The 12,200-nt window shown below is 58.6% G+C and overlaps 2 protein-coding genes across 3 annotated transcripts; both read left to right on the top strand.

Annotated features, from left to right (window-relative positions):
* Positions 1-885: 885 nt before the first annotated feature.
* On the top strand, positions 886-4,809 carry RPP21 (ribonuclease P subunit p21). Of its 2 annotated transcripts, none has more exons than XM_077833598.1 (6): positions 886-944; positions 2,263-2,336; positions 3,091-3,191; positions 3,337-3,419; positions 3,675-3,806; positions 4,323-4,809. In XM_077833598.1, exons 2-6 carry the CDS (start codon positions 2,280-2,282, stop codon positions 4,478-4,480), a joined length of 531 nt encoding a protein of 176 aa, XP_077689724.1. In that variant the 5' UTR covers positions 886-944; positions 2,263-2,279; the 3' UTR covers positions 4,481-4,809. The 2 variants fall into 2 exon arrangements, with proteins under 2 accessions (XP_077689724.1, XP_077689722.1); XM_077833596.1 differs by having other exon boundaries at positions 918-999.
* Positions 4,810-9,009: 4,200 nt separating this feature from the next.
* Positions 9,010-11,760, top strand: LOC144274166 (acetylcholinesterase-like). Its single transcript, XM_077832801.1, is given in 4 exon segments — positions 9,010-9,180; positions 9,182-10,424; positions 10,501-10,534; positions 11,556-11,760. Coding segments are annotated over 4 exon segments (1,653 nt in total).
* The last annotated feature ends 440 nt before the right edge of the window (positions 11,761-12,200 follow it).

Here is a 12,200-nt window from a genome sequence, read left to right as displayed (position 1 = left end):
ACAGTTGCAGGATGATGTTGCATGGGCATCATTCATCCAGCCCTGACGTGCAAGTTGGGAGCTGGGTAACAAACACACAGTGACGCTGCCCAGAGATACTGCTCATCCAGGGCGGAGATGCAGCAACTTCTGGGGTGGGGCAGCTGGGGAAACAGTTGCAGGATGATGTTGCATGGGCATCATTCATCCAGCCCTGACGTGCAAGTTGGGAGCTGGGTAACAAACACACAGTGACGCTGCCCAGAGATACTGCTCATCCAGGGCGGAGATGCAGCCACTTCTGGGGTGGAGCAGCTGGAGGACAGTTGCATAGCAACACTGCGCAGGGATCACTCATCCAGCACCCAGATGCAGCCACTTTTGGGGTGGAAGGCAGCAGCTATTTACCTACCACTAAACGCTGACAATTTAGGACAAGAAGGGATGGGGGAATCCTCCTAAATCCAATGAAAACCACAGGATGAATTCCAGGGACGGCGATACATAATTGCCTCAGCTGGGATCGAGCCAATACAATGCAGCCAATCCAGCCTTGCAAAAAAAGGAACCAGCCACATATTATCTGAAATTAGGCAAAGTAAAAATGCCCCCAACTGAGCCTCCACCCCACTCCCTGCAGCAGAGCCCCCGCCTAGCGCTGCACTGGGGCATTGGGGTCAGTACTGACTGCCAGGGCAGAGCGCCCCCTGCTGGAGGGAGGGGGAATGACCAGCAGAGGGTCAGGGCTGTGCTGAGTCCCGCCTAGGGGCGGGAGAGCTGGGGGAAACCGAGGGGGCAGGTGCAGGAGGAAGGGGTGTCACCCCCCGCCCCATGGTGTGCCGCAGAGCCAGGAAAGCTGGGAAACTACATTTCCCAGAGGCCTTTGCTGCTGCAGCAGCTACGTCAGCTGGGGGCTGGGCTGGGCAGGAAGAGGCTGCAGCTGTTGGTGTCTCCATGTGACTGAGGTCCGGGGGAAATAAAAGGGGCTGGCAGGGTACAGCCAGGAAGGGGATCTAGAGGGTAAATAAGGGGGGCTGGAGGGGACTGGAGGAAGGGGGCTGTGAGGGGAGAGGGATCTGCGAGAGGGGGCTGGTAGGAGGGCAGGGGGGATCTGGGGAGGGGGCTGGCAGGGGAAGCGATAGGGGTTTGGGGGAAGGGGCTGCCAGGGGAGGAGAGGGGAGCTGGGGAGGGGGCTGCCAGGGGAGGGGAGAATAGGTCTGGAGGAGGGGCCTGCCGGGGGAGGGGATCTGGGGAGGGGGCTGCCAGGAGAGGGGAGAATAGGTCTGGAGGAGGGGACTGGCGGGGAGGGGATCTGGGGATGGGGCTGGCAGGGGAGGGGAGAATAGGTCTGGAGGAGGGGACTGGCGGGGAGGGGATCTGGGGATGGGGCTGGCAGGGGAGGGGAGAATAGGTCTGGAGGAGGGGCCTGCCGGGGGAGGGGATCTGGGGAGGGGGCTGCCAGGAGAGGGGAGAATAGGTCTGGAGGAGGGGACTGGCGGGGAGGGGATCTGGGGATGGGGCTGGCAGGGGAGGGGAGAATAGGTCTGGAGGAGGGGACTGGCGGGGAGGGGATCTGGGGAGGGGGCTGGCAGGGGAGGGGAGAATAGATCCAGAGGAGGGGACTGGCAGAAGACGGGGATCTGGGGATGGGGCTGGCAGGGGAGGGGAGAATCGATCTGGAGGAGGGGACTGGCGGGGAGGGGATCTGGGGAGGGGGCTGGCAGGGGAGGGGAGAATAGATCCAGAGGAGGGGACTGGCAGAAGACGGGGATCTGGGGATGGGGCTGGCAGGGGAGGGGAGAATCGGTCTGGAGGAGGGGACTGGCGGGGAGGGGATCTGGGGAACGGGTGGCAGGGGAAGAGATAGGAGTCTGGCGGAGGGGGCGGGGAGGGGTATATAAGGGCTGGAGATGAAGGAGGATTTTGGAAGGGATGGGGGTTTAACGAGGAGGTGGGGGATGTTCTGTTGGGGTGATCTGGGGGGAGCAGGTCTAGCCTTATAAGGGTGGGGGGAGCAAGAGGGCAGCAGACCCCTCCCCCCACGATACCAGAATGGGGCCCTGCTGCCCCTCCTGGAAGAATAATAAAGCCCAGAAGCCCCCTGTTTTTGGGGGACAGATCCCGGCTCCGTGTGTGGGGAGTCACTAGAAATGGGGTGGATTGTGAAAGCGCCCTCATCTGGGGTAATTGCTGGAGGCAGCATGGAGCCGGCTGGGGCAGGGGCAGCTAACAGCCCCTTAGGGGACTGGCTGCCCCTCCCTCAAGTATCTTCTCCCATTCCAGACCCACCCCCCACCACGATGTCAGCCCAGGTGAAGGATAAAGAGGCTTTCCAGAGGCTCAGCTTCCTCTACCAGGTGAGGTTGGCACCCCCTAGTGCTGGGATCCCAGCGGGGATGGGGGTTACACCCCTAAGAGAGACCCTGGGAGCAATTCCCCCTAGCCCCAGGGCCGTGGGGGGGAGATTTCTGGGGCTCCCTCCAGGATTCCTGAATAGAGCATGGGGCAAAGAGGATTGGAGTATCTGCATGTGGGATGGGGGTTGGGGGGGATTGGAGGAAGATGGAATTGGGGCAACTGGGAGGGAGGGGGGATTGGTAGGGCAAAGGGGTCACGTGGAGCCGGGGAAGATGCGGGGGGTGGGGAGTGATATGGGACTGGGCGAGGGGAGGTTGGATGGAGATGAGGCTGGGAGAGAGGGGAATCGGTGGGAGGGGCGACTGGTGGGGGGAGATGGGGTTGGGGGATCAGTGGGACTGGGGGAGGAGGATTGGTGGGGCTGGGGGTAGCGACATGGGGCCAGGGGGAGGGGAGATCGGTAGGATGACATGGGCGAGGGGGTAATGGGGTTGGGGGATCAGTGGGACTGGGGGAGGAGGATTGGTGGGGCTGGGGGTAGCGACATGGGGCCAGGGGGAGGGGAGATCGGTAGGATGACATGGGCGAGGGGGTAATGGGGGGGTGACGTGGGGCTGGCGGGAGATCAATGGGGAGGGGAGAGTGACAGGGGGCTGGGGGAGGGAGGGTTTGGGGGCGACATGGAGCAGGGGGAGATGTGGGGCTGTTTCCCTCACTCTGCATCTCTTTTTTTCCCCCCTGCCCACTCCTCAGGCGGCTCACTGTGTCCTCGCCCAGAACCCCGAGAACCAGGTGCTGGTGCGATTCTACTGCCATGCCCAGCGCAGCATCAGCCGCAGGCTCGTCCTGAGACAGTGAGTGTCGGGATACGGGGCCTTTCCCCTCTAGGGCGCGCCAGCTCCCATCGGGCCCTAGGGGGCGGGCACTGGGCCATGGGGCCTTTCCCCTCTAGGGGCCCATCTCCCCAGGCCCAGCCCCTGTTTGTGTTTTCCCCCTCAGGGACCCATCGGTGAAGAGAACCATCTGCAAATCCTGCTCCTCCCTCCTGGTCCCTGGCGTCAGCTCCACTGTGCGCCAGAGAAGTGAGTGCCGCCCCCTAGTGGGGAGGGATCAGTACTGCTGTGGGTGGTTGGGAGCCTGGACTCCTGGGTTCTATCCCCAGCTCTGGGAGGGGAGTGGGGCATAGTGGTTAGAGCGGGGGCGGGGAGCTGGGAGTCGGGACCCTGAGAGGGCGGTGGGCTCAGGTGGCAAAGCCTTTCCCCATGCATGCCTGTCTGTTCCTGGTCCCTGACTCCCTGCCCTTCTCTTCCCCCCCTTCCCCGCCACCCCACAACCAGGGCACCGCGGCCGGCGTTGGTCAGTTGTACGGTGTCTCTGCTGTGGCCAGACCAAGCGCTTCCCAAGCAACCCAGGGTACAAGCTGTGGGCGGAGCAGCCTGAGGCCCTGCTGGAGAACCAGCCCCAAGCCGGTGAGAGGGGACAGCATCCCAAGGGTTAATGGGGGCAGTGTGGGGCTAGAGCCCCTGAGGGGAGGAGTGGGGCATCTGGAGGCAAGGCTCAGCAGGGAGGATTGGGTGGGGGGGTTGCTGGGCCCTGGATTGTTTTGTCACTGTGTGGGGAGGGGGCTGGATTGATCTGGGGGGGATCGGGAGGGATTAGTCACAGAGGGGTATGGATTGGGGTGGGGGAAGAGCCGGGATTGGTCTGGGGGGTGAAGCTCGCATCAGTGGGGGGTGGGGATTGGAGGGAGGAGAAGCTGGGGGGGTTGGTCAGAGCTGGGATTGGTGTGGGGGAAGGGGCTGGGATTGGACCGGGTGGGGGGACTTTGGGGAGGGGATCTGGGGGTGGGGGAGGAGCTGGGGTTGGCCTGTGGGGCAGGATAGCCATGGAGAGGGGATATCAGGTTCAAGAGGGGGAGGGGAGAATTTGGGGACAGGGGAGCAGTGAGAATTTCCTGCATCTCCATCTCGTCTCTTCCCCTCCAGACCAGAAACCTGCAGCCCCCCAGGACCCCCCAAAGGAGCCCTCAGCACAGAAGGCTAAAACTCCCTGTGTGGCCTTCGGTCTCGAGAGCCACCCCACTCCGCAGAGGACCGCAGAGGCCGGGACCCGGGTGGGGAAAGGGGGCCCAAGCAGGAGATAACCCCGTGAGCAGGGGCCAGTGGCTTAGGGCCTGATCCCAGCTGGGGGCTGGTAAGGACACGCCTGGAGCAGGTTTTAGGAGACTCCGTTCGTGAGAGAGGTGCCAAGACTGATTTGAAAAGGGGGAAGAAGAGAAACGACCCCCGCAAAACTATCCACTCCTGGGGCACTGGCTGGCTCAGGGGGTGGGGAATGGGGTACGGGATCTTTCCCCTCTGTGGGGCACCAACTCCCATCTGGCCCCAGGGCGGGGGACTGGCTAGCTCAGGGGGTGGGGAATGAGACATGGGGCCTTCCCCGTCTAGGGGGCGTCGGTTCTGATTCAGTGGGGGTTTTTTGGGGATCTTGTCTATTTATAAACAAAAACAAATTGCATCTCTGTGTGTATTTTTAGAAGCACGTTTCCTGCCGCAGGATCTTTTATGGGCTTAAAACAAGCTGGTGGGATGGAACCCCTCTAGGATTACGTGTAGGGGAAGTGGAGGGGACTCCTGGGGTGTGGTTCAAGGACGGAGGGACTATATGGTCCTGGCTAGACTTGATGGGGGGCTGATGGGAGAAACCCTTTACAGTTACCAGTGGGAATACTAGGGACTGGGATGTCCCATGGGAAGCGTTTGCTCCCCTGGCTGGTCGGCTGCGGCTCTTCTTGCTTGGCCCCTGGTTCACTTCCCGGTTTGGGCCATCAGCTGGTTGGGGTGTTACCCGCCCAAAATTCTCTGTTACACACTCTAGGGCACCCACCTTTACCCAATTTCTAGGGCTCAAGGTGTAAGCCTCTTAATTTAGGCGCCCACACCCACTGTTCCCTCTAAGCTGGGCGCGTGTGTGCACGCAACAGATCCTAAACCCCCCGCACACGGTGAAACACTCCGCGCACAGAAATTTGCACAGAAGCACAACAGTTTGCACAGAAGAAACTTTTTGCGCACACGGCCTGTCAAAAATTAGAGGGAACATTGCCCCCCCCCTTTCCCAGTTCCTAGGGCTCCAGATGAAAAGCACCAAATTTTACCCTTCCGTGGGCTCCAGGCTCTACTCCTCCATGGACTCTGGGCTGACGCCCTTTTCCTGCGGACTCAAAGCAAACACCCTTTCCCTGTGGACTCCGGGCTTAATTTTTTGCAGGTTTACGGGGTCTTTTACCAATGAAAGAGCCCTGCACAGTAATATCCTACGTAACCTCTATTTATTAACAATCACCAAAAAGCAGACTGCACGTGCTACGCCTGCAATGCACACCACTCCCAATAAGACAGGTGAACTTTTCTTGATGGCCAGTCGGGATCAGGTCCATCTGGGGGACCCTAGTTTCTGCACGGTGTCATTGGCAGGGTGTTGAGGTCTGGCAGCTCTGATCTTGGGGCTGTGTCCTGGACTTAGTTCCCCAAGAACTTTCTGTTGGACCCAGTTTATAAAGTGAAACTCGAGCCCTGCTTAGCTCGACCTTAACCAATCAATATACTAAAATGTTACTAACCAATCCTGACAAAATTCTCTAACCAATCCTACCCCACCACCTTAATTAATTTACACCTAGCAAAATTAATTATACAACAGACAGAAATAACCAAAGAACCAGGCAGAGCTCATCCAGACAAACAATAGGGAAGTGGGGACCAACCATAATGACAAAACAGTAAAGAAAGGAGGATTTCCTAACCACAACTATTGATAAGTGATTTCTTGCCAGACAGAATGCTATCAAGCTAAGTTTTCTTTAACCATCTTAAGATCTGTTTCTTTATCTGGTGATAGTGGGGGCCATGAGGACGGGGTGTCCTTCTTAACAGCTGGATATTACATGGTTTTAATGTAAGTTAGGTGGAATGTGAAGATGTGACTTCCTGCTTCCCCGCTGCTCTTTTAATCTGGCTGCAGACGAAAGCTTTAGGCCTTGCAATATGGCTGCAGACAAAGGCCTTATCCTTCCAGGGGCTTTTCTCCTTAGGCAGGGCTGGGGTCCTCTCATGTGGTGGGGCTCCTGCCGTGCAGGTGGAAAGCAGAAAGAATGAGAGACAGGATGGAGGGTGGGGGCGGGGGGCAGAAAGCAACAGGACAAGGGAAGGAAAAACCATACAGGATCCTCCGTGGCTTTGTGGTGCTGGATGCCTTAGGAACCCTAACACGCGGAGGTGAACATCAGGAGCAAGGCGGCCGGGCTCCCTCTGGGGATGAACATCCCTTAATCTGGTTTGCTGCCGGGGTCCTGGAAGCTGAGATAAGGGGCGACGTCCAGGTTGGGGGGATATATGAGTTGAGGGACGAGAATGATTCTTTTGGTTTTTTCAGTGTCTCTTTTTAAGCAGCCCCCCAAAAAGGAGTACAAAAAGGGGGAGAGTTTCTCCTCATTATTTTGGCCACCAATTAAATCCATTTCCGGAAGGCCACATTCGGCATTGGTAACTTTGTTCCCACATTTACTTGTTTGTTAAGTATGACCTCACCACACTCAGTGGTTTGCATGAGCAGGGCCCCTGCTGTCTGGACTGATTCAATTTTTGTCTGGTTTTTCTTGCACCTGTTCCTAACGTGGTGTGTTTATTGAAAAACAGCTAGACTTCTATTTCATGGTTAATTCTCTGCCAAGCAAACGGTCCTAGGTTAGTGTGACCTCTGATAAACTTTCCCACACTTCTCACAATTAAACTTACAAATGGGGGACATTTTTTAGGTCCAGTGATCATAACAGACCCCAAAGATACTTAAACTTAATTCAAGAAGGTCTCCCAAGGATATGCAGCATGTTGTCCCAAACTCCGCCCTCCTCCTGGAGTGAGGAAGAGAACCCAGGAGTCCTGGCCCTCAATACCCCCTGCTCTAACCCACTAGCCCCCACTCCCCTCCCAGAGCTGGGGATAGAACCCAGGAGTCCTAGCGCTCAGCACCCCCATTCTAACCCACTAGCCCCCACCTAATTCAGGGTGGTTCAGAGCAGTGTGCTGGCCCTCTTGGTCTGGCCCCCTTGATCCTGCCCTGTGCCCCCCTGGGGATGACACGTCTCATTTCCATGCAAGCGGCAGATCCATGGCAGGCTGCCTGGTCTGTTTGGCACTCATCCTCTGTCCTGCCCGCAAAGGAGTTTGCTAACCCCTGTCAATACAGCAGGCAGTGGGGTGGGGGAACCCTGCAGCTGGAACCCTGATCCCTCGCATATAAAATGTCCTGTCTCTTCCCCGCAAAGGGGCTTCCCTTCTGGCTCCACCAAAATCCTGCTGTGGGTTGAACTGGCCATGGGATTTCCCCTTCACCTCCTGTTACCCCTCTGTGCCACCCCAGAGTCATCTGCATCTCAGGAGCGGCAAGCAAGCCCCAGGCAGCGGTCCTGTGACCCTGCTACCGTACCCCAGAGGTGCTGAACTGGGTCTCTGAGCCCATGGACCCTGCCCCAGGATCCCTCCAGCCACCTTGAACCTGGGCCCTATGCGTGCACAGCCCAGTGAGCTTGCTGCTGCCAGGGTGAATAAACTCGGGTGGCTGCTCCCTGGCTGGTGCTCTCAGCGCCGGAGACGAGAACCGTTCGGCTCCCGCATCGGCAGATCCCCCGCTCCTCGTGCTGAGTTGGGAGCCGCAGAGCCATGCCTGCAGCAGCGAGCCGGTCAGGTGAGTCTGCGTAGCCAGGGGTGAGGAGTGTCCCTCGGGCTCTGCGATGGGCACAGAGTGGTCAAGGGGTGACTGGTGTAAGGGGAGCTGGAATTGAGAACTCGACTGGTTGCTTCCCAGCTAATACCCCTTCCACAGACCCCACCCTGAGAGCTGGGGATGGAACCCAGGAGTCCTGACACCCAGCCCCACTTGGCTCTTACCTCCCAGACCCCACTCCCCTCCCTGAGCTGGGAGAGAACCCAGGAGTCCTGACTCCCAGCCCTGTCCCCCCTGCTCTAACTCCTAGACCCCACTGTCCTCACCATGCTAGGGAGAGAACCCAGGAGTCCTGACTCCCAGCCCTGTCTGTTCTAACCCATTAGACCCCACTCCCCTCCCCGAGCTGGGGCTAGAACCCAGGAGTCCTATCAATCAGGGTTCTCTCCCCAGCTCTGGGAGGGAAATGGGGTCTAGTGGGTTAGAACAGAGGGGGCTGGGAGCCTGGACTCCTGGATTCTCTCTTCAGCTCCAGGAGGGGGCATGTGGATTTTTGTCCTAGCCTTTTGGCATTTTCCCCTGGCATAAAGGGACCTCTAGTTGCCTGCAGAGGGAAATGGGGCAGAAGGCAAAGTGATACAGATCTGGGAGCTCAGCAGAGAGCTGGAGCCCGGGGCAGGCTGGTGTTGAGGGGGTGGCTGACCGGAGACGGTGTTTACCAAAGGGGAGCCAGGCTTCCTGCTCGCATGAGGGTTTAAATAGTTAGGGCTGCAGCACAGAAACTCCCCCAGCAGGGGCGAGGCCCCATATCCCATTTCCCACTCCCTGAGCCAGCCATTCCCCCCTGACCTGGGCTTGGATTGGAACCAGCACCCCCCTAGAGGGGAAAGGTCCCAGATCCCGTTCCTTGTAACTCCCTCTGGGGCCGTCTCCCTTCTAGCTGCCGCGATGCTGGGACTCCTCCCCGCGTTCCCCTGCCTGCTCCTCCTCTCCCTGCCAGGCCCCAATGACGACGGCACCGTGGTGCTCACCACCAGCAGCCCCATCCGGGGCAAGTGCCTCCTGGCCGGCTCCGGCACAGTGACGGCCTTCCTGGGCATCCCCTATGCTGAGCCCCAACATGGGGGCCTTGCACTTCCAGACACTGTTTCCCCACCAACCCTGGAGCCACATCCTGGAGGCCACCGGCTTCAGCAACACCTGCTCCCAGCCTCTGCTTACTGGTTACCCTGATGCCTATACGTGGACGCCCAAAATGCTGCAGTCTGAGGACTGCTTCTTCCTCAACATCTGGGTGCCCCATCCCCGGCCCCCTGCGCCGGCCCCCGTCCTCGTCTGGATCCACAGCAGGGGGTTCTTCATAGGTGCAGCCTCCGTGGAGCTCCAAGACTGCTGCTTCTTCGCTGCCACCGAGAACGTGATCGTGGCCTCCATGAACTACCCGGCTGGGGCACTGGGCTTCCTGTCCCTGCCCCCAGCTGCCCCGGGGAACGCCGGCCTGTGGGACCAGTGCCTGGTGCTGCGCTGGCTGTGGGACAATGGGGCCACCTTCGGTGGGAACCCGGCCTGTTTGATACTCTTCGGCCAGAGCGCCGGGGCCTCCTCGGTCAGCTTCCATCTCCTCTCGCCGGGGAGCCAGCCCCTTTTTGCCCATGCCGGGCTGCAGAGTGGTGCCCATGCCTTTCCCTGGGCCTGGATTAGCCCAGAAGCGGCCAAGAAGATAGGCCAGGCACTGAGCCGTGAACTAGGCTGCCCCGATTTCAAAGACACCACCCTGGTGGGCTGCCTGCAGAGGAAGAAGCTGGGAGACTTTGGGAAACACATTATGTCCATGCCTGGGTCTGTGCCGACCGTCGACGGGGATTTCCTTCCCGATGAGCCACCGAGACTCTTGGAGGCTGGGCACAGCCAGCCTACACCCCTCCTGGCCGGCGTCACGGCTAACGAAGGCTCCTACATAATCATTGGTGCCCGTAACTTCACCAGGGTGAACGCCAGCCACATGAGCTGGGCGGAGGTGCTGAGGGTGACAATGCTGGGGCTGCCATGGGAGGCCGTCCAGGCGGTGGCACAGGGGTACGGCCAGGAGAGGCAGGGCCCGGCATGGTACCACCGCACCATGGCTCACGTTGTCAGTGACTATCATGTGGTGTGCCCCATAGCCAAGCCGGCTAGGCAGATGGCGGAGGCCGGCGGTCCCGTGTACGTCTACAGCTTCACCCGCCACCCCAGAGGCTTGTCTTCCCCCAAATGGATGGGGGTGCCACATGGCTCTGAGGTGCCCTACCTGTTCGGGATGCTGGCGTCCATGGAGGGAGCCAACCACACGCACACGGAGGCCGAGGTGGCGCTGAGCAGAGCGGCAAAGAGTCCTGTGGCACCTTATAGACTAACAGACGTAATGGAGCATGAGCGTTCGTGGGTGAATACCCACTTCGTTGGTTGCATACTGGGCAGAGTTTGCCAGGACCGGGTAAGGGAACCCCTAAGAAGTTGCAACCCTGAGTGCCAGCCAGCTTGGATCTCCTTGCACTTTCAGGTTCTCTCATAGATTCATAGATATTAAGGTCAGAAGGGACCATTATGAACATCTAGTCTGACCTGCACAAGGCAGGCCACAGAATCTCACCTGCCCACTCCTGCGATAAACCTCTCACCTATGTCTGAGCTATTGAAGTCCTCAGATCATGGTTTAAAGACTTCAAGGAGCAGAGAATCCTCCAGCAAACCCATGTTCAAATTTGGTGTCCCCAGGGCAGGTGGAATCCAGTCCTACCAGCAATAGAGTCAGTTATTACTAGATCATGACACCCCTGTTTAGGCTATTGCTTTTTCCCCAACCCCCTACAGCTAGCACTCAAAATAAAACAACAAAGCTCCCCTCTGAAATCGGACATTGCCTTGGTCCTAACTTGCCAGGTTAGGGTGAGCCATGCTCCCCACTCTCTAACATCCACTGGTTCTCAGCCTTTCCGCCCTATTCATGTCCCTGCGCTCACACAGCCAGTGCAAGACAGATTGTGAGCATGGAAGCTGGGGAAATCCCCAGTTGTGCAGCTGGGAGGTACTGCATGGTGCTTGGGATGTCTATGCAAATTACACCCGCCAGCTGGTCCTGAGCCCCTCCCACTTCCCCATCCGCGCCAGAGAACTGTATTTCAGATCAGCCTGGCAGCTGGCATGAGAGTGCCATTTCCCCACTTCACCACCAGAGGGCAGCCTGCGACTTCAGCCCGGTGAAGAAACATGTGGAGAGGTGGCCATTTTGGAAGAGGGCAAAACTGGATTGTTTGGCTCTTGATCCTTCCTAGTTTGTGGGAAGGTCAGTGAGACCTGGCTGGAGACTGTGGGTAGTTGGGTATGTCCCTGTCCCTCTCTGCTGCCGCCTGCTGGAGTGAAGGACCCCTGGTCGGGGCATCCTCCTGTCTGCCTCCTTGTCGCTGGAATTCATTCCCTTTCCCCCCATGCCGATCAATTGATGCATTTTCCCCCAGGAACCCCATAGGGACAGGAGGCAGCAGGGAGCAGTGGCCTCTTTACAATGCCATGGAGAAGAATTTTTTCTATATCGGAATGGAGCCACCCCAGGTGGAGGGGATGTCGCTTGTCCGTCTCTGTGGCTTCTTGACACCACTGGTCCCAGATTTTCAGCAGCTCAAGGGTGCGTGTCACAATTTGGGGCACAATCCGGAGCAGTGAGGGGCTGTTCACCCTGTAACCCTGAGCGCCTGAGCCAGCCAGTCTCCCCAGCCTGGGGATGGATTGGCGCTGGTGCCCCCCAGAGGGAAAAGGATCCTATAATATGCTCCCATAAGCCAGTTCCCACTTTCCATAGATATGGGGGATATTCTGGCCTCCAGGCAAAACCTGGGGGGAGCCCTCCCATCCCAGGGCCTCTAGAATTCACATGCCATGGGCTGCCGCCTGACTCTAGGCCTGACTTTTTAGTGATGGGACAGTAACCCCCCATGCCTCTCTCTTAGCCCAGCCCAAAGGACCCTCTGAACCAGCAGGGGAGAGGGAACCTCCGGAGGACTGAGCACCATGGAGAAACACAGGATCTGCAGCAGGAAAAGCCCAGACCCCCTCCTCCATCTCAGCTATGGGAGTTAGGCCCAGATTCTCTTGGGCATTTAGGT

The sequence above is a fragment of the Eretmochelys imbricata genome, chromosome 14 (genome assembly GCF_965152235.1).
Source record: "Eretmochelys imbricata isolate rEreImb1 chromosome 14, rEreImb1.hap1, whole genome shotgun sequence".
Lineage (NCBI taxonomy): Eukaryota > Metazoa > Chordata > Testudines > Cheloniidae > Eretmochelys > Eretmochelys imbricata.
Note: the sequence above shows the minus strand (reverse complement) of the source record. Positions and strands in the feature narration are given on the sequence as shown.

What these genes read in the sequence shown, in the direction of transcription:
- RPP21 (XM_077833598.1), top strand. Translation starts at nt 2,280, where the DNA reads ATGTCAGCCCAGGTGAAGGATAAAGAGGCTTTCCAGAGGCTCAGCTTC. An exon ending in GGCTCAGCTTCCTCTACCAG is followed by an intron (nt 2,337 to 3,090) that starts GTGAGGTTGGCA and finishes CCCACTCCTCAG; the next exon opens with GCGGCTCACTGTGTCCTCGC. An exon ending in CTCCACTGTGCGCCAGAGAA is followed by an intron (nt 3,420 to 3,674) that starts GTGAGTGCCGCC and finishes CCCCACAACCAG; the next exon opens with GGCACCGCGGCCGGCGTTGG.